Here is a 19,839-nt window from a genome sequence, read left to right as displayed (position 1 = left end):
TTTTCTAAAGTTGTAATCAGTACAGCCTGTTGCCATATCTATACTAATAAAAGGGTAATATGCTAATTAGACTGGACATCTTCCAGACATCCATCCAGATGTCCTTCCAGACAAAGTCACAGTGGCGGGGGCCAAGGTAGAGGCGGTTAGGGGCGATCAGGCTGGCAGGGGAGAGCAGTTAGGGGTGACCAGGCCGGCAGGGGAGGGCAGTTAAGGGCAACCAGGACAGCAGGGAAGACCAGGCCGGCAGGAAAGATTGGTTTGGGGCAACCAGGCAGGCAGGCAAGTGAGTGGTTAGGAGCCAGCAGTCCCGGATTGTGAGAGGGTGCAGGCCGGGTAGAGGGACTCGCCCTCCCCTTGTGCCTGAATTCCGTGCACCGGGCCTCTAGTCCTATCTAATAATAGACAAACATGGTAATTGACCCTACCTTCGCTACACCTCCCACTGGCTAAACAGCAAGATATGCAAATTAACCCAACCAAGATGACAGCCGGCAGCCACGCAGCTGAAGCAAGCAGGAAGCTTGCTTGCTCCAATGATGGAGGAAGCCAAGGTTCCCCGCCTGCCGCGGCCCGGCTCTGAGCTCAGAAAGCAACAAAGTTTCAATTATAGAAGGTAAATAAATCCCAGAATAAAAAAGAAAAAGAAAAAAAGGAGAGGCTGGGAGCTTCAGTGGCCGGCCAGCCTGAAAATGGCCCTCACTCCCTCACCCAGACTGGCCAGACACCCCAGTGGGGACCCCCACCCAGAAGGGGGTGTGACCAGCTGCAAACACCCATCAGCCCCTCACCCAGGCTGGCCAGGCACCATAGCAGCGCCTCCACCCTGATCCAGGACACCCTTCAGGGCAAACCAGCTGGCCCCCACCCATGCACCAGACCTCTATCCTATATAGTAAAAGGGTAATACGCAAACTGACCCTAACAGCAGAAAGACTGGGAATGACTGGTCACTATGACACACACTGACCACCAGGGGGCAGACGCTCAATGCAGGAGCTGCCCTCTGGTGGTCAGTGCACTCCCGATGGGGGAGCTCTGCTCAGCCACAAGCCAGGCTGATGGCTGCCAGTACAGCGGTGGTGGTGGGAGCCTCTCCTGCCTCCTCAGCAGCACTAAGGATGTCCGACTGCAGCTTTGGTCTGCTCCCCGCTGGCAAGTGGACATTCCTCGAGGGCTGCCAGGCTGTCAGAGGGATGTCCGATTGCCAGCTTAGGCCCAATCCCCGGGGAGCAGGCCTAAGCCAGCAGGTGGTCATCCCCTGAGGGGTCCCAGACTATGAGAGGGCACAGGCCAGGCTGAGGGACCCCCTCGCTGAGTGCACAAATTTTTGTGCACCAGGCCTCTAGTCCATCTAATAAAAGAGAAACATGCAAATTGACCATAACCCCGACACCCTTCCCATTGGCTAATCAGCAGGATATGCAAATTAACTCTCAACCAAGATGGCTGCCGGCCACCAGGCAGCTGAAGCGAACAGGAGGCTTGCTTGCTCCAGTGACGGAGAAAGCCAAGGTTCCTGGCCTGTGGCAGCCCAGCTCTGAGTTTCCGGATGCAACAAAGTTGCAATTATAGAACCTAAACAAGCTCCAGATAGCTGCTTTCAGCCGGCAGCGGGCTCAGAGCTTAGAGCGGCGGTGATGGCAACAGTGTTTCAATTATAGAACCTAAACAAAGCCCAGATATCTGCTTTCAGCAGCCGAGGCCTCAAGCTGGAGCTGGCCTCAGAGCTAAAGCCGGCTCTCAGCTCCAGTGACAGCCATAGAAAGTAAATAAATCCCAGAATAAAAATAAATAAATAAATAAATAAAAAGGAGAGGCTGGGAGCTTCAGTCACCTGCCAGCCTGAAAACAGCCCTCAGCCTCTCACCCAGACTGGCCAGGCACCCCAGTGGGGACCCCCACCCTGAAGGGGTGCAGGCAGCCTAAAAACAGCCATCAGCCCGTCATCCAGGCTGGCCAGGCACCCAACGGGACCCCCACTCTGATCCGGGACACCCTTCAGGGCAAACCAGCTGGCCCCCACCCGTGCACCAGGCCTCTATACTATACTACAGGCAGGGCGGGACAGCTCGAGCTGCCATTCGGGCCCCATGTGCAGCCCTGGGCAGCGGGGCATAAGCCCCACCCCCAGCTGGGACCCCTGTGTGCCACCTGAGCCCCCAGCCAGGACCCCCGTGCCACCTGAGCCCCGCACTGCTAAGCCCCGCCCCCAGCCGGGACCCTATGATTATTGGAGAGCAGGAAAGTGCCGCTGGGCCCTGGGTTGCTGTGGTGATCCAGCCATCGGTAAGTAGAAAAGTGCGGCCTGTAGGCAGCCCCCAGCTGCGCCTTCTCCCCGGTCGCCATGAGGATCCGGGAGCAGGAAAGCAAGCCTGGCCTGCGGGCAGCCCCAAACTCTGCCTGCTCCCCAGTTGGCATGGTGATCTGGGAGCAGGAAAGTAAGCCTGGCCTGAGGGCAGCCCCCAGCTGGGCCTGATCAGGGAGCAGGAAAGCCCAGCCTGAGGGCCCCAAGCTGCGCCTGATCCGGGAGCAGGAAAGCCCGGCCTGAGGGCAGCCCCAAGCTGGGCCTGATCCAGGAGCAGGAAAGCCCAGCCTGTGGGCAGCCCCCAGCTGGGCCTGCTCCCCCATCACCATGGGGATCTGGGAGCAAGAGAGCAAGTCCGCTCTGCGGGCAGCCCCAAGCTGGGCCTGATCCAGGAGCAGGAAAGCCCAGCCTGTGGGCAGCCCCGAGCTGGGCCTGCTCCCCGGTCGCCATGGGGATCCAGGAGCAGGAGAGCAATTCCGGCCTGCAGGCAGCTCCAAGCTGGCCTGCTCCCCGGTTGCCATGGAGACCTGGAAGCGGGGAAAGCCCGGCCTGTGGGCAGCTCCCAGCTGGGCCTGCTCCCCCGTTGCCATGGTGATCCTGGAGCAGGAAAGCCCAGCTTACAAGCAGCACCCCCATCCTGGCCATAGCTCAAGGGAGAGTACAACATGCAGTGGAGGCCAGGAGCCTGAGAGATCAACACAGAGGGGCTCCTGCTCCAAGCCTACACACACACACACACACACAGCAACTGCTTCGAGCCTACGTGGCGCAGCTGGGGGGCAGACCCCAGCAGACACACACACACACACACACACACACACACACACACACACACAGGAGACGACTGCTCCGAGCCTCTGCTGCCAGACTGTGGCCATCAGTAGGACATCCACTGAGGGCTCCTGGACTGTGAGAAGGGCAAGCTGGGCTGAGGGAACCCCCACCCCCCAGTGCATGAATTTCGTGCACCGGGCCTCTAGTCCTATCTAATAAAAGAGAAATATGGTAATTAGCCATACCTCCGCTACACTTCCCATTAGCAAATCAGGGTGATATGCAAATTAACTGCCAGCCAAGATGGCGGCTGGCAGCCAGGCAGCTTGAAGCTAACAGGAGGCTTGCTTGCTTCAGTGACGGAGGAAGCCAATGTTCCTTGCCTGCTGCTGCCGGCCTCTGAGCTTGCAGTTTGAAACACTGTTACAAATATAGAAGCTAAAAAAAACCCCAGAAACCTGCTTTCTGTCAGCCAGGATCTCAGAGCTGGAGTTGTAACAGTATTTCGATTATAGAACCCAAACAAACCAGATACCTGCTTTCAGCCAACCGGGATCTCAGAGCTGGAGTTGAAACAGTGTTTCGATTACAGAACCCAAACAAACCACAAACCTGCTTTCAGCAGCCGAGGCCTAGAGCTGGAGCCAAGCCTCAGAGCTAAAGCTGGCCCAGAATAAAAAAAAAAATTTAAAAAGGACAGGTTGGGGGCTTCAGTCACCCGCCAGCCTGAAAATGGCCCTCAGCCCCTCACTCAGACTGGTCAGGCACCCCAGTGGGGACCCCCACCCTGAAGGGGGTGTGACCAGCTGCAAACAGCCATCATCCCCTCATCCAGGCTGGCCAGGCACCCAAGCGGGACCCCCACCCTGATCCAGGACACCCTTCAGGGCAAACCAGCCAGCCCTCACCTATGCACCAGGCCACTATCCTATATAGTAAAAGGGTAATATGCCTCCCAGCACCGAGATCAGCAGAGGCGCGAGGCCTCCCGGCACTGGGATCAGTGTGACAGGGGGCAGCACCCAAACCCCCTGATCGCCTTGCGGCTCTGTGTGTGATAGTGGGCGGGGCCACAACCTCCCTATCCGCCCTGCTCTGTTCGTGACAGGGGAAGGTGCCCCAACCCCCTGATCAGCCCTGCTCTGTGCCTGATAGGGGGGAGCTCCCCAACCCCCTGATCGCCCTGCGGCTCTGTGTGTGACAGGGTGCGGCGCCCCAACCCTCCCCGCCCCCACGGGCCCTGCTCTGTGTGTGACGGGGTAGAGCCATAACTTCCCCATCGGCCCTGCCCTGAGTGTGACAGTGGCGGCGCCCCAACCCCCTGATCGGCCCTGCTCTATGGGTGATAGAGGGTGGTGTTCCAACCCTCCCCCACGGGCCCTGCTCTGTGTGTGATGGGGTAGAGCCATAACCTCCCCATCAGCCCTGCCCTGAGTGTGACAGGGTGCGGTGCCCCAACCCCCTTATCTGCCCTGGTCTGTGTGTGACAGGGGGTGGTGCCCCAACTCCCCTATCGGCCCTACTCTGTGAGTGACAGGGGGGAGCTCCCCAACCCCCTGATCGGCCCTGCTGTGTACGTGACAGGGGGGAGCTCCCCAACCCTGATGGGCCATGCTCTGTGCGTGACAGGGTACGGAGCCCCAACCCCCCTGAAGGGCCCTGCTCTGTGAGTGACAGGGGGCAGCGCCTCAACCCCCTGATCGGCCCTGCTCTGTGCGTGACAGGGGATGGCGCCGCAACCTCCCCATTGACCCTGCCTTGAGTGTGACAGGGGGCGGTGCCCCAACCCCCCAATTGGCCCTACCCTGTGCGTGACTAGGGATGGCATCGCAACCTCCCGATCCGCCCTGCTCTGTGCATGACAGAGGGTGGCGCCCCAACTCCCCAATCGGCCCTGCTCTGAGCCTGACCAGGGGCTGCACCTAGGGATTGGGCCTGCCCTCTGCCACCCGGGAGCGGGCCTAAGCCAGCAGGTCGTTATCTCCCGAGGGGTCCCAGACTGTGAGAGGGCACAGGCCGGGCTGAGGGACCCTCCCCGCCCCCCCGAGTGCACAAAGTTTTGTGCACCGGGCCTCTAGTATATATATAAAAGCCTAATATGCAAAATGTCCCTTCGGGAGTTTGACCTAGAGACCGGGAGTTCAATCGCTTGCTATGACGTGTGTTGACCACCAGGGGGTGGTGCAGAACGAAGGAAAGCCCCAGATGGCAGCGGGAAGCAGGAAGGCCCAGATGGGCCCTGATTGCTGGCGAGGCCTAGGTACCCTACCCATGTACGATTTTCATGCACCAGGCCTCTAGTATGTACCTAAAGTATAACCTTAAATAAACAGGTTTTGATATCACAGTTAATCTTCCCAACTGCTCTCCAGAAAACAGTACAAATGAAATTTTAAAACCCTGCCAGTCTACTTCAAGGCCAGTAAACACTGGATTATCTCATGTAACCAGTAAATAAAAATTGTAATCCCTTTTACAAAGACCTGAATGACCTTTTAAGGCCAAATATGACTATATTAATCCCCAGTGAACATCATAAGGCCAAATATGACTATATTACTCCCTTGCTTAAACTCAATGACTCCCTATCATCTGCAGGAGAAAGTCTAATTCACTATCAATCTGATCCCTTCCTACCTTTCAGCCTCTATAAATATTAAAATACATCATGGTACTGCTTTGGCTTTGTACACATACTAATCACTCTGCCTAGGATGCTCAGTCCCAGTTCCTACACATTTTGTTTGGTGAGTTTCTGTTTATCCTTTAAACCCTATTCAGATTTTGCTTTCTATAAGTTTTTCCTGATAAAAAGCACCCCATAATCACCTTCAACATATACAATATTTTGCTTATTATTAATTTCTACTTCTTAGATATAATCCTCTACACATGCATTACATGCATAATTATACATTTTTTATTACAAAACTAGAGGCCCGGTGCACAAAAATTTGTGCACTGGCGGCGGGGGGGGGGGGGGGGGGGGGGGCTTGTCCCTCAGCCCCATTTGTGCCCTCTCACAGTCTGGGACCCCTCAGGAGATAAGGACCTGCTGGCTTAGGCCCGCTCCCGGGTAGCAGAGGGCAGGCCCAATCCCTAGGTGCAGCCCCTGGTCGGGCTCAGAGCAGGGCCAATTGGGGAGTTGGGGCGCCACCCCCTGTCATGCACAGAGCAGGGCAGATCGGGAGGTTGCGATGCCACCCCCAGTCACACTCAGGGTAGGGCCAATTGGGGGGTTGGGGCACCGCCCCCTGTCACACTCAAGGCAGGGTCGATGGGGAGGTTGCAGCGTCACCCCCTGTCACGCACAGAGCAGGGCGGATCAGGGGGTTGGGGAGCTCCCCCCTGTCACGCACAGAGTAGGGCCGATAGGGGATTTGGGGCACCGACCCCTGTCACACACAGAGCAGGGCAGATCAGGGGGTTGGGGCACCGCTCCCTGTCACCCACAGAGCAGGGCCAATCAGGGGATTGGGGCGCCCCTGCTGTCACACACAGAGCAGGGCCCATGGGGGGGTTGGGACGCCTTCCCATGTCACACACAGAGCAGGGCCGATCAGGGGGTTGGAGAGCTCCCCCCTATCAGGCACAGAGCAGGGCCAATCAGGGGGTTGGGACGCCTTCCCCTTTCATGAACAGAGCAGGGCGGATAGGGAGGTTGAGGCCCTGCCCCTGTCACACACAGAGCTGCAGGGCGATCAGGGGGTTTGGGCGCTGCCCCCTGTCATGCTGCTCCAGGTACCAGGAGGCCTCTCGGCTCTGCTGATCCCAGGCCAGGAGGTCTCGGCGCTCTGCTTGACACCAGGGCAATGAGGCCTTGTGGCTCCACTGATCCCGGTGCCAGGAGGCCTCGAGGCTCTGCTGATTCTGGTGCCAGGAGGCCTCCCAGCTCCGTTGATCCTAAGTTCGGGAGGCCTCGAGGCTTCGCTGTTCCCAGGTTTGGGAGGCCTCACAGCTCCTCTGATCCCAGGTTCGGGAGGCCTCGCGGCTCCGCTGATCCCGGTGCTGGGAGGCATATTACCCTTTTACTATATAGGATAGAGGCCTGGTGCACGGGTGGAGGCCAGCTGGTTTGCCCTGAAGGGTGTCCCGGATCAGGATGGGGGTCCTGCTTGGATGCCTGGCCAGCCTGAATGAGGGGATGATGGCTGTTTGCAGCTGGTCACACCCCCTTCAGGTGAGGGTCCCCACTGGGGTGCCTGGCAAGTCTGGGTGAGGGGCTGAGGACCGTTTTCAGGCTGGCGGGCGACTGAAACTCCCAACCTCTCCTTTTTTCTTTTTTTTTTATTCTGGGATTTATTTACCTTCTATGGCTGTCACTGGAGCAGAGAGCCGGCTCCAGCTTGAGGCCTCGGCTGCTGAATGCAGGGATCTGGGTTTGTTTGGGTTCTATAATTGTAACTTTTTTTCTGTCCTGCTCGCTCCAGCTCTGATAGCTGAAAGCAGGATTCTGGGGTTTTTTTAGCTTCTATAACTGCAACAATGTTTCTTAAACTGCAAGCTCAGAGGCCGGCAAGGCAGGCGGGGAACGTTGGCTTCCTCCGTCACTGGAGCAAGCAAGCCTCCTGTTCGCTTCAAGCTGCCTGGCTGCCGGCCACCGTCTTGGCTGGCAGTTAATTTGCATATCACCCTGATTAGCCAATGGGAAGGGTAGCGGAGGTACGGTTAATTACCATGTTTCTCTATTATTAGATAGGAGGATATATTTACTGTAAGCTTCTTTTTAAAATATATGTTTTTATTGATTATTATTATTTTTTTTTTTAGATAGAGAGGAAGGGAAAGGGAAAAATAGAAACAATAATGAGAAACATTTATCGGCCACCTCCTGCACTCACCCTACTGGGGATTGAGCCTGCAATCCAGGCATGTGCCCTGACCAGTAATCAAACCAGTGATTGTTTAGTGAAAGCATGTCAAATTCAACAAGACATGACACAAAGGGAACAAAACACTAATGTACTCACAACACTGATAACCCCAATATAAGTGACCACCAGAAAAAAGAGAATTATGAAAGAGAAAAGATAGCAAAAATGGTATTTGTTATATTGGTTTAGTATAGAGGAGGTAGAAAGAGAATGAGTGGATAAGAAGAACAAAATTTAAAAAAGGAAAAAAATAAGGTAAAATAGAATAAAAAATAAAATTAGAATGAAGTGAAAATAAAGAAAATAAATGTTTTTAAATAAAAGATTAAAAAATAAAAATATGAAGTGTCGGTTATTTCATCTGAGTTTTAATGCTCCATGGGGGCTGGTTTAATATCCCACTCTTCTGTTCTGTCTACCACTTCTCAGTTTCCTGTTAGGTAGTCAGCACCATGTTGAAGTTCCAAGCGATCCACTGCTCCTTTGTTTGTGTCTATCTCCACAGCCTTGACTGCAAGCAGGCAAAACCAATCTGCCCACTTAGCCTATCTGCCTGTTGTCAATTTTAGTCTCTCAAGCATCTGTTTCTGACAGGACTATAGGTAGGGAAGTTTCTGTATCGCTTTCTGGGACTGAACAGCTAGTCAAATCAGGCCCTGAGGGCTCTTCAGGGCTATTCAGATTTTTTGTGTGTGTCCTTTGTACTGCTCTGGGTGTAGTCTGGGCATGGCTGTATTAGCTGCCTTGAGGCTGCTTGGAGGGGCTGGCTCTTCAGGAGAAAAATGGGTGCTTAGGTCCAGAGAAGTCAGGAATGTTCCAGTGGTAGACTTCTGGTTACCTCTCCCCAGACTCCACAAGTCTGCACCTCCACCTGCACCTCAGCCAAGAGTGAGTGTTTGTATTTGAAAGGTCCTATGAACTGGGTTTAGCAAATAAAACCAAAGAACCAACAGAGGCAAAACAACTGCATGAATACTAGGTTCTCTCTCCCTGGCACCGTGGGGCTTGAGCAGTTCTTCAGGCCACCCCTCTGGGCTCAGTCTCTTGTGACTGTGGATTTAGATCTAGAATCCCCTGCCACCAGCTGCCCTGTGGACTTCCATTCTACAGTTGAATGTTACACCTGTCCCCAAGGGACACAGACTTGGTGCCATGCAGCCTCCTTCTGACCCTCTCTACTCGGTGGTCTCATGACTCTCTCCAGCCCAGAACCCCAATCCTACTGTTCTCCAGGTGTATTCTGCAAATTGTCTCACCAGCTGTGTCTACTTAGCCAATTACAGGTGGACATTATTTGATTTAGATGCTTCTTATCTCTGCTCCAGGATAAGGCTTGGGACATGTCTGCCTATTCAGCCACCATTTCCCCCCCTCCTGTAAGCTTCTTGGTGATCACAGTGTCATATGATTTTGTATCCCCAGTACCTAACATATAGCCAGGTACTAAGAGTCACTTAGTTAATGCTTATTATAGTTTCTTAATTTATTTGCAATAAAACAAGTGATAGCCTAAAATTTCTTAAAGTATATTCCACAAAACACTAGTTCCAGAATATTTAATTGATGTTTAATACATATAAACATATATTAGTAACTTAATAAATTTAGAAAATACCTAACTCTACAGATTCAACAAATTTTATTATACAGGACTTTTAAGAAACTTGGGTTACCAATGTCAATTGTGATTCTTTAAGGGGGGGGAGGGGCATATGGTATGCATATTTTCACAAATTTGGCCAGAATTTTTGTTTAAAAGAACTAAGATTCATGGAAAAGGTTACTATGTTTACACCAGGCATGGACTCAACATTGTCTAATGCCAGCAGTTGCCAACCTTTCAGACCTCATGGACCACCAGTGGTCCGCGGACCACCGGTTGGCGACTGCTGGTCTATTACCTCATTTAATACATTTAAAAAAACCTAACAGTCCCCGGCTGGGTAGCTCAGTTAAAGCACTGTCCCAATACACCAAGGTTGGGTTGCAAGTTCGATCCCTGGTCAGGGCACACTGAAGAAACAACCAATGAATGCATCAATAAGTGGAACAAATCAATGTCTCTCTCTCCCTGCCTCTTTCTCTCTGCACACCCCCCCCACTTCCTCTCTCTCTCTTTAAAATCAATCAATAAAATCTATACTAATAAAAGGGTAATATGCTAATTAGACAGGACATCTTCTGGAAAAAGCCATAGTGGCAGGGGCTGAGGCAGAGGCGGTGAAGGGCAATCAGGCCGGCAGGGGGGAGCAGCGAGGGGGCGATCAGGCTGGCAGAGGGGAGCGGTTAGGGGGCGATCAGGCCAACAGGGGGAGAGGTTAGGGGATGATCAAGTCGGCAGGGGAGGACAGTTAGGGGGTGATCAGGCTGGCAAGGGAGGGCAGTTAGGGGATGATCAGGCTGTCAGGGGAGGGCAGTTAGGAGGTGATCAGGCCAGCAGGGGAGCAGTTAGGGGGTGATCAGGCCAGTAGGCAGAGGCAGTTAGGGGTGATCAGGCAGGCAGGCAGCCCTGAGTGGTTAGGATCGAGTGGTTCCAGATTGCAAGAGGGATCCACAGGGATCGGGCCTAAACTGGCAGTCAGACATCCTCTGAAGGGTCCTGGATTGGAGAGGGTGCAGGCTGGGCTGAGGGACCTCCCCCCGGTGCACAAATTTTGTGCACTGGGCCTCTAATATATATAAAACCTTAACAGAATAGGCACTATTATGAACTCAACTGACACATTAGAAAACTAACCAGTAAAGTTAGATAATTCACGTGTCCAAGATCACACAATATATGTTGGAGTCTAGATTAGAATCCAAATCTATCCGACTCAAAAAAATTACATTCTCTTCAACATTAAGCTCTAGTGGGGCCTCCCTTTTTTGGTAGGGCATCAAACCAGACTACTACTTTAAAGAAAATTCTTTGTGAACTCTGACCTTGTGTCCTATTTACTAACCTGAAATAATGAGTGTTTATACTGGCCTAAAGGGAATGGGAGGTAGGAAGAACCTAAAAACTTCAAAAATGTCAGCACCATATTCCATTTTCTAACTTTCTATTCTAACTCTCCCTTAGTTTCCAAGAGAGTCATAAGTATAATGCATCACTAGGAGGTAAAGGAAAGAGGCAGACACAAACAAATACCCAAGAAGATTCCTAATCTCATAAAACAGAGCAAAACCTAGAAATATCCAGTTAAAATTATTACAGCAGGAAACAAAAAAAAAAAAATAGGACTGTACTTCAAATAATTCTCACTAAAATTCTATATCTAGAAAGAGTCTGATGATTATTTCTGATACCAGATTTTGAGTTACCAGTCTTTACAGAATAGATTTTTCTTAAATATTAGCATCAAGAGTTTTTGCCTAATTTTTTATACTGGTAACACATATTTAAGTTACTTAGATAAAGCCTCAGTTAACATTTTGGTACACTTCTTTCCAGTCATTTCATTCAATGTATTAGTGTCTGGGTTTCTTCCTTCTGCAGTTATAGTATACTAGAGGCCCGATGCACAAAATTAGTGCAAGAGTAGGCCTTCCTTCCCCCGGCTACCAGCACTGGCTTCCCTCTGCACCCAGGACCCAGACTTCCCTCCAGCCCTGGCTTCATCTGGAAGGACGTCCAGAATGATGTCCAGTCTAATTAGCATACTACCCTTTTATTATTATAGATCCTGCTTTATTTATTTAACATTAGAAGAATTTTTTTCCAGATTGACATTACTCCTCATCAAATTTTAATTTATATTTATAATATAATATACTTAGATTATATTTCTAATATTTTGTTGATTTCAGTTGTGTATCAATAGGTTGTTTCAAATTTTTCAGTGGCATAAATAATATTGTGATAAAAATCTGTAAAGCTTTCTAGTATTTAGAATAATATTCTTAGGATAAGCTCCAAGATATGAGATAAAAGTTTGTAAACATATTTAAGGGACAGAAAAGCATTTAGAAAGTCCCTATTAGGTTAAAAAAAAGCCAATACAAAAATTATATATACAATATGATCTACTCTATGTAAAACAATATCCAAAGGAAAGAAATATCTCCAGTGTTAAAGGTTTGGGTCATTCATATTTACTTATTTATGCCTTTCTGTGTTTTCTAAGTATTCAACAATTAATTCACATTCCTTAGCCAAATTACTTATTTTTTAAGAATTAAAAAATATTTTTAATTTTTTTCCATGCAAAGAGCTTCTACTCTACACAAGAAAGACAAAAGAAAATAATGATGACCAATGCTACCATATTACAATTAAAAAACAGAAGCAAGAAAAATTCTTTCAAAAGGCCCTAGGCCACCCTGGCCAGTTTTGCTCAGTGGTTACAGCATCAGCCTACAGAACAAAAGGTCTCAGGTTTGGTTCCAGGTCAAGGGCACATACCTCGGTTGCAGGTTCAATCCCCAGGCCCTGTTGGGGCTCATGCAGGAGGCAACCAATTGATGTGTCTCTCTCACATAGATATATAGATATTTCTCTCTCTCTCTCTCTCTCTCTCTCTCTCTCTCTCTCTCTCCTTCTCTCCGCCCCCCTCTGTCCCCGCCTCTCCCTTCCACTCTCTCTGAAATGAATGGAAAAAATATCCTTAGGTGAGGATTTTTTAAAAAGCCCTAGGCCAATCTTTCAGTTTTCTTTCCACTTTTCTCACAATCACACCTCTGAGGTTAAACTGACATACCAACCAAAAAGAAAAGGAAAAATAAAAACATCCATTTGAGAAGATGTTTCTTTTCAGCTCTTATCTCCATATTCATTCTCCCCTGAATATTTAATAAGGACAAATCTTTTTTCCCTTCTCCTCTTAAAACTGCTTATTTAGCCAAAACATTCTTTCATATTCTTTTACCAACATGAAATGAGCCCCAAAATGAACATAGTAATAGGCACGTGCCAAATTAAGGACTGTAATACTAGGAGTGCAGACTTGGATGGAAAGTACTATTATATTAAAAACTTAACCTAAGTTTATCTGAATTTCATCTTTTTCCTAGTTGAACAAAATGTCTTCTAAACCACCACTGGGAATACAATCATGGCTTGGTAGTATAGATTACATATACCTTCCATCACCAATATGTTTTCTCTTTCTAGATTAAATAACATCATTAGGAAGAAGTTTAAATTTAGGTCACTCTTCCACTCAAAACTGTAAGTCTTCTCACAGAGAAGGCTAAAGTGGGAACTAAGCTTAAAGTTTGGTAAAACAAGTGGGAACATGAAAATATAGAAAAACAATTCATTTTGGAAAAAACATTCAGAATGCATATAATTGGATAAATTAAAAAGCAAAGAATTAATAAGAAAACTTACAGCAAAGGGAACAAGTCTAAGGGGTAATACCTAATAACTTTGCCTGGCTGGTGTGGCTCAGTAGTTGAGCATTAACCTATGAACCAGGAGGTCACAGTTTGATTCCTGTTCAGGGCACAGTACATGCCACATTTTGGGCTCAAGCCCCAGTAGGGGGCGTGCAGGAGAAGGCCAATCAATGATTCTCATCATTGATGCTTCTATTTTTCTCTCCTCCCTTCCTCTCTGAAATCAATAAAAATATATTTTAAAAAAGATACCTAAGAACTTTGCTAAATATGTAATAGTTCCCAGATGGAATCTAATCATGAACAATGACATAAAAAACCAGGGTGTAATCCTAATAAAATTTTTACTTTACCTTTCTAATTTGCTGTAGAGTGCACACAATACATTATACTTCTTCAACAGTCTTGACATAGCATTATCAACTTTGGTACTGGTATCAATTTCTTTTAGTAAGTAAAAAAATTTATAGACACTACAAAGGAAAGAATAGAAAAAAGTGAATTGCAATTTTAAAAATTTATTTTATTTCATTTTCAAAGCATAGACATTTCAATTCAAAATATAATTAGCTCTATATCAAATCACTATTATAGCCTTTGGAATTATTTTTTTGTTTTCCTAGAATTTGAAGAGAAAAATAATCCACTAGTCTTCAATCTATACCCTTATATCTACATACCTATGCCTATATCTATTTATCATTAAGAATATAAAAAAGGATAATAAAAGACATACATAAGTATATATTTAATTCCATTATCTACCTATATGTTTTTAAAACCATAAGTTCACATTTATTTATCCAATTCCAACATAAACTCAATTGTTTCATTTCATGCTTATAACTCTTCATTGACAGTGAGAAAGCCTAGGATCCATTTATCTTTAATTTATTGACTCAATCTCCCTTTATGTAACCACCTTGCATCTCCAAAGCTACCCACTCCCCCACATGGGTACTCTCCTCTCCTGTTCCAACTGACTCCCCATTCCTGAACCTCCCTCAAGGGTAGCCACCAGACCCATTCATAGGCTGTCCAGCAACTAAAGTTATAGGTTTCATTCCAAAAAATGGGCTGGAGTACTCAGACAGTTATCCTGAGAACTAGAAAAATAAAAACTTCAGCTATTAGCAAAGGGCACAAAGCCCAAAGAAAAGGTTATTAAAAGTTCCCTTGATATAGAAAGTATTAGGGCAGCCATGACACACTATGTGGAAAATCCAATAAAGGAGGGGAGAAATGATATGGAGATGATGAGATTGCTACTTAGAAAAGAGAGTGGAACAAATGTATAGATATATACAGGAAAAAAAGAAATCAACCTTAGAATAGCATTTATTCAAGAACCACTTAGTTTTGGTTTTAATGAGATATATGGCATTACCTATCCATGGAGCACCATGAAAACTGTGAACTGTGAATACAAAGCCTTCTTTTCCTAGGGTTAACTTATGTGACTATCTATTCCTTCTGTGGCCCTCCTCTGAAGAAAAACAGAGGCAAGGTAGGCAGGTAGGCAGGCTGGCATAAAAAGCCATAATTAAGAAACATAGATCTGTTGATAACTACATATTCTAGAGCAATGCTCCATGAGTAGATACTGGTCTGTGAAATGTTTGTTACCAGTCCCCAATTAAATACAAGTACAGAAATTAAGAGTAAGCATGTTATGGCAATTTGACAATAATTTTACACCTGCTGAATCTTATAATAAAAAGTTTAGTCCTATGTCTATTCTGATTTTGTTGTTTCATTTTTTATTTTTATTTATACTACATTTTTTTAAAATATCATTCTGTAACACATTGTAAATAAAAAACAACTAGTCCTTCACCAGAGCACATTTAAGATGCAATTGTCCAGATAACACTCCTGGATAGTTACCAGAATAGTGAAAGTTGCATAAGAAAAAAGTATACCAAATACATTACTATATTTATTTATGATGTGCCCAAATTATAAATCAGGTTGCTCTGTGAATACTCAAGAAAAAGAGTTTAGGAAAAGCTTTGCCAGGAAAATTATTTTATTTTATAGATAAAAGATGTAATAGACATTCTCTGTCATAATCATTTAATAGTCTATGAATATAATACTGTATTGCAATCATCTGTTTAATTTTATCTTCCCCACTGAATTGAGTTTCTTGAGGTCAGAGATTATTTCTCATCTTTATATCATTAGAACCTAGCATAGTATTATATTACCTAGCAGTTGTTTAAGTTTTCTTTCTTTCCTTTTTTTTGGGGGTACGGTAGGTAATGGGGAGACAGGGCTACAGAAAAAAAGAGATTAAGACCCCATCAGTGCCTAAGATGTTACAGGTATTGACTATGAACTACAGTAAACCCTCGATTTTGCAGACCTTGATTTAACGGATTTTGGATTTAACAAACAAAATTTCTAGTCCATATGTTACATGTGAAAATTAACACTCTGGTTAATTTTTAAATGCTTTTAGCCAAGATGTGCTTATAATTAAATTAGCATTTTAGCGAATAGGCCATATGTTGGAAAAAACACTGTAGTAATTCCACCAACATAAATAAATATTATATATCTAACAACTATAGTCTACATATTTAAACCCCAGTCAGGGCTTGTAAACAATATTTGGGAATGATTAGCTATAATTTCACATCGTGTGAAGGAGGTAATTGGTTCTATTGTCCAATGGCGTGACTTTCTGCAGCAGCTTTAACAAGTTAGGGCAATGTTCCCATGTGCACTAAACCCCAGCCTTGTGCCTGTTTATTCATGTGACTCATGAATGCATGCATTTACTGAAACTATTGGGTATAAGTTTAAAATTACAGTGATATATATAGAAAACTTTTCATACATACTTAATTACACAAAACATGTCTACAAAAGTAAAAATAGGTAAATTAACTTGTCAATTTAACATATGCATTTGGAAAACCTACTTTATTATATAACGGACTTTCAGCTTTAATGGAGACCCCCTCGCCCAAATTAGCCCATTATATCAAGTTTTTACTGTATTTACATCTCTATTCATCATAAGTTACTTAATTCTCGTAATTCTCTGAAGTAACTAATAATTTTCACTTCACAGATGAGGAACTTGAGACTAAAGGCTCGTCTGCTCCAAGTCATATAGCTTATAAAACAAGAGCCCAGTTTTAAATCCAGTTTATGTTAATCCAAACATCCATATTATTTCTAATCTTCTGAAGCCACTAAATCATTTGCTGAATGGATAAATTAATGTGAAAATTTACTTACATATTTTGATTACTTTTCAGCTACATAAAGAATACTTTGATTTAGCAATTTTATTTAATAAAGTTAAACTGTGAAAGCTCTAAGAGGGAAACCAATTCTAATTTCCTAGGTCAGCGATTTTCAACCTTTTTCATCACACATAAACTAATTACTAAAATTCTGTGGCACACCAAAAAAATAAATTTTTTGCTGACCTGACAAAAAAGTAGGTATAATTATGATTCATTCACATTACTTGACAATTTAAAGTAAAGGAGGTCAATGCCCCTGACTAAATAGTCATGTTATGCATGTTTTAAAAATTCTTGTGGCACACGTTGAAAATCATTGCAATAAGTTAAATATGATTATACCAGGCCTATGTTTCCACATTTTATATAGAGGTAATAAGAAAAAGTATTACCAAAAAATGAAACAATTTAATGTATCTCATTTAAATAAAACACCAATTTTACTTAATTTTAGATGGCTTTATCCAACAGCTACAATTAAGAAAGTTTAAAGACAGTGAGAGACATGATGATAATTTTGCCAGGACACAAATTGATATATTTTTAAGAAAGTTCAGCATAAATACACTTTCATTAAGGGCTCCATGAGAGAATTATAGTTCACTAGTTAACCTAAGTCCTTTATGTTTCATTTACTGATGTTTACTAAGAGGAAAGTTCAGGTGTAATTTTCTTTAATAGTAGAGGCGATATTGATGAAAAATTTTTACCTGGTTTCTATGTTTTTCTGCAGCTCAGTAAAAGTAAATGGCATCTCATCTAGGTCAACTGCTGCAATAAAAATACAGATGCCCCATAGTTCCTTTTTATTCTGAATATAACTTTCCTGAAAAAAAAAAATTCAAGTATTTCATTAAATCATTCACAACTGAATACTGTGTTAAATTTGTGTTATGTGTAATTGTTTATCCAACATAACAAAATAGTATTTAAACCCTTATGATGGCATATACTTGAGAGCATTTAATTCTATACTATTAACGAACATTTACATTTTATATTGTAAGACAAAAAACTACTAGAGAGATTTTTAAAAAGTTAAGTTACAACTTACTGTGGAAAATTTAGGGGTCAGTCAGTTCTTTGAAGTTCATTTTTCAATAATCCAATGTCATCAAAGCCAAGTTAAAAAATTTCAGAGTTCAGAAATTTTAAAAATAAATTCTTTAAAAAACAAGCCAAGCCCATGTCCTTGCTAGTTTTGCTCAATGGATAGAGCATCGGCCTGCAGAATGAAGGGTCCCGGGTTCAATTTGGGTCCCGGGTTCGATTCTGGTCAAAGGCATGTGTCTGGGTTATGGGCTCGATCCCCAGTAGGGGGCATGTGGGAGGCAGCCAATCAGTGATTCCCTCATTAATGTTTCTAGCTCTCCCGCTCCCTTCCTCTCAGAAATCAATAAAAATATATTTTAAAAATAAATAAATAAAACCCACGTTCTAATTTGATTATCTTCTTTTTGCTTTCATTCACTCATTATTTTAGCAATTTTCTGATTTATGTATATTTTAACTTTGTGAAATTCATATATCTGATCCATACTTGCTTTCTTACAAAATGAGAATTATAATGCATACCTTACTTTGTAAGAATTAAATGAAATGAATGTCTTAGCATAATATCTGGCATATAATTAGTATTCCATTAGTGATGGCTTTCATTATCAGAATATTTTTCATCATTGGAATACACACTTTTCCCCCTAAAAATGTATACCACTGCCTACAAAAGTTCAGTTTTGTTGGTAAAACTTGGATTAAATTGAAAACAAAAGGAATATCAAATTATCTGATGTTTTATTAAACAACTGTAACTACTTGCTTAGTCTTAATTAGAGATTACGATAAAGCTGAAAAGAATGTGATGTAATTTTCATTGTTTTGAAATCTCAATTATATAAAAGCTTTAGGAAAAGAATTGTTCTAGACCATCAAATTTATGCATAATAAAAAGCTTATCAGTATTTGATTTTAAACTTCTCATTAATTTTATCTACTTTGGTAATAATATCCTAAAACTTATATTACAACTATACACCAACTAGGATGTTTAAATAAAAAAGACTGACAATATCATCCGGCTGGTGAGGCTCAGTGGTTGAGCATTGACCCATGAACCAAGAGGTTCGATGCCCAGTCAGAGCACATGCCGGGGTTGCAGGCTTGGTCCCTAGTAAGGGGAGTGCAGGAGGAAGCCGATTGATGATGTTACACATTGATGTTTCTATCTCTCTATCCTTCTCCCTTCCTCTCTCTCTAAAAATCAATAAAAACATTTTTAAAAAATACCAACAATATCAAGGGTTGATGGGGATATATAGCAATGGAACATTCAGATATTGCTAGTGAACATGTAAAATGAAACAACCATTTTGGGAAACACATTTGGCAAGTTCTTATTAAGTTAAATATATACTTTCCATAACACTTAGCAATTCTACTCCTAGATATTTATACACAAGAGAATGAAAACTTTGCATAAAATATTAACAGCAACTTCCTTCATAAAAACAAAAAACTGGAAACAACTCAATATCCAGAAACAGGTGAACAGATAAATTATAGTATGTCCACACAATGGAATTATTCAACAGTAAAAAAGAAAAGTACTAATAAACACAACATAGACAAATCTAAAAAATTATTACACTGAGAAAAATAAGCCAGATGCAAATGGGTTCATACTGTACATTGAGTATGGGTACAATCCTTTCATATGAAATTCTAGAAAAGGTAAAACTAATTTTTAATGTCACAAAATAGATCAGTCGCTGCCTGGGGACAGGAGTAAGGGTGTTAGGGAATAACTAAAAAGGAGAATGAGAAAACTTTCTGGAGTAATCATAAATTTCTATATCTTAATGGTGGTACATACATGGTTAAGTACACTTGTTAAAACTTATTGAACTGGGAGAAAAAATGGCAGAGGTATAGACGGACATGTCCCGTGCCTTGTCCCGGAGCTGTTAGGGTGAGCAGCTGAAGCAGTTAACATACAGCCCAAATAAACAGAGGATATTCAGCTGAGAGACAGTTTGCAGCCGGGAACGGCGGAGGAATCCTTGAGAAAGCGGATTGAAAGTTGGAGGCTGCGGCTGAAATCTCTCCCGGATCGCCGGCTCAGCTGCGGAGACTGCGCCATCTTGAGTGGCTTTTTTTTGGAAACGTATACTGTACCCAAAGACCCAGCATCCAGAGATCGGCTGCTAACCAGGAGACACCGGATCTGGGACAGCGCGACTATGACTACGAGGAGTCCTGCTTCTCACGGAAAGGTCAGGTCTCGCCTGAAGGTGCAGTT

At 44.5% G+C, this 19,839-nt stretch overlaps 1 protein-coding gene across 4 annotated transcripts in view; it reads right to left on the bottom strand.

Annotated features, from left to right (window-relative positions):
* Positions 1-19,839, bottom strand: part of RB1 (RB transcriptional corepressor 1) — a 203,191-nt gene that overhangs the window by 145,280 nt on the left and 38,072 nt on the right. For 3 of the 4 annotated variants that reach the window (XM_070409052.1, XM_070409054.1, XM_070409050.1), the window contains exons 3-4: positions 17,252-17,367; positions 13,632-13,751 (exon numbers count right to left, since the gene is read on the bottom strand). In XM_070409052.1, the coding sequence (XP_070265153.1) occupies positions 13,632-13,751; positions 17,252-17,367 (236 nt within the window). The remainder of the gene's footprint in view (positions 1-13,631; positions 13,752-17,251; positions 17,368-19,839) is intronic. The other variant, XM_070409049.1, reaches the window with a different exon arrangement.

The sequence above is a fragment of the Myotis yumanensis genome, unplaced genomic scaffold (genome assembly GCF_028538775.1).
Source record: "Myotis yumanensis isolate MYYU_CA2020_CCGP unplaced genomic scaffold, mMyoYum1.0.hap1 SCAF_3, whole genome shotgun sequence".
NCBI classification, from domain to species: Eukaryota; Metazoa; Chordata; class Mammalia; order Chiroptera; family Vespertilionidae; genus Myotis; species Myotis yumanensis.
This window is presented reverse-complemented; position numbering and strand designations above follow the sequence as displayed.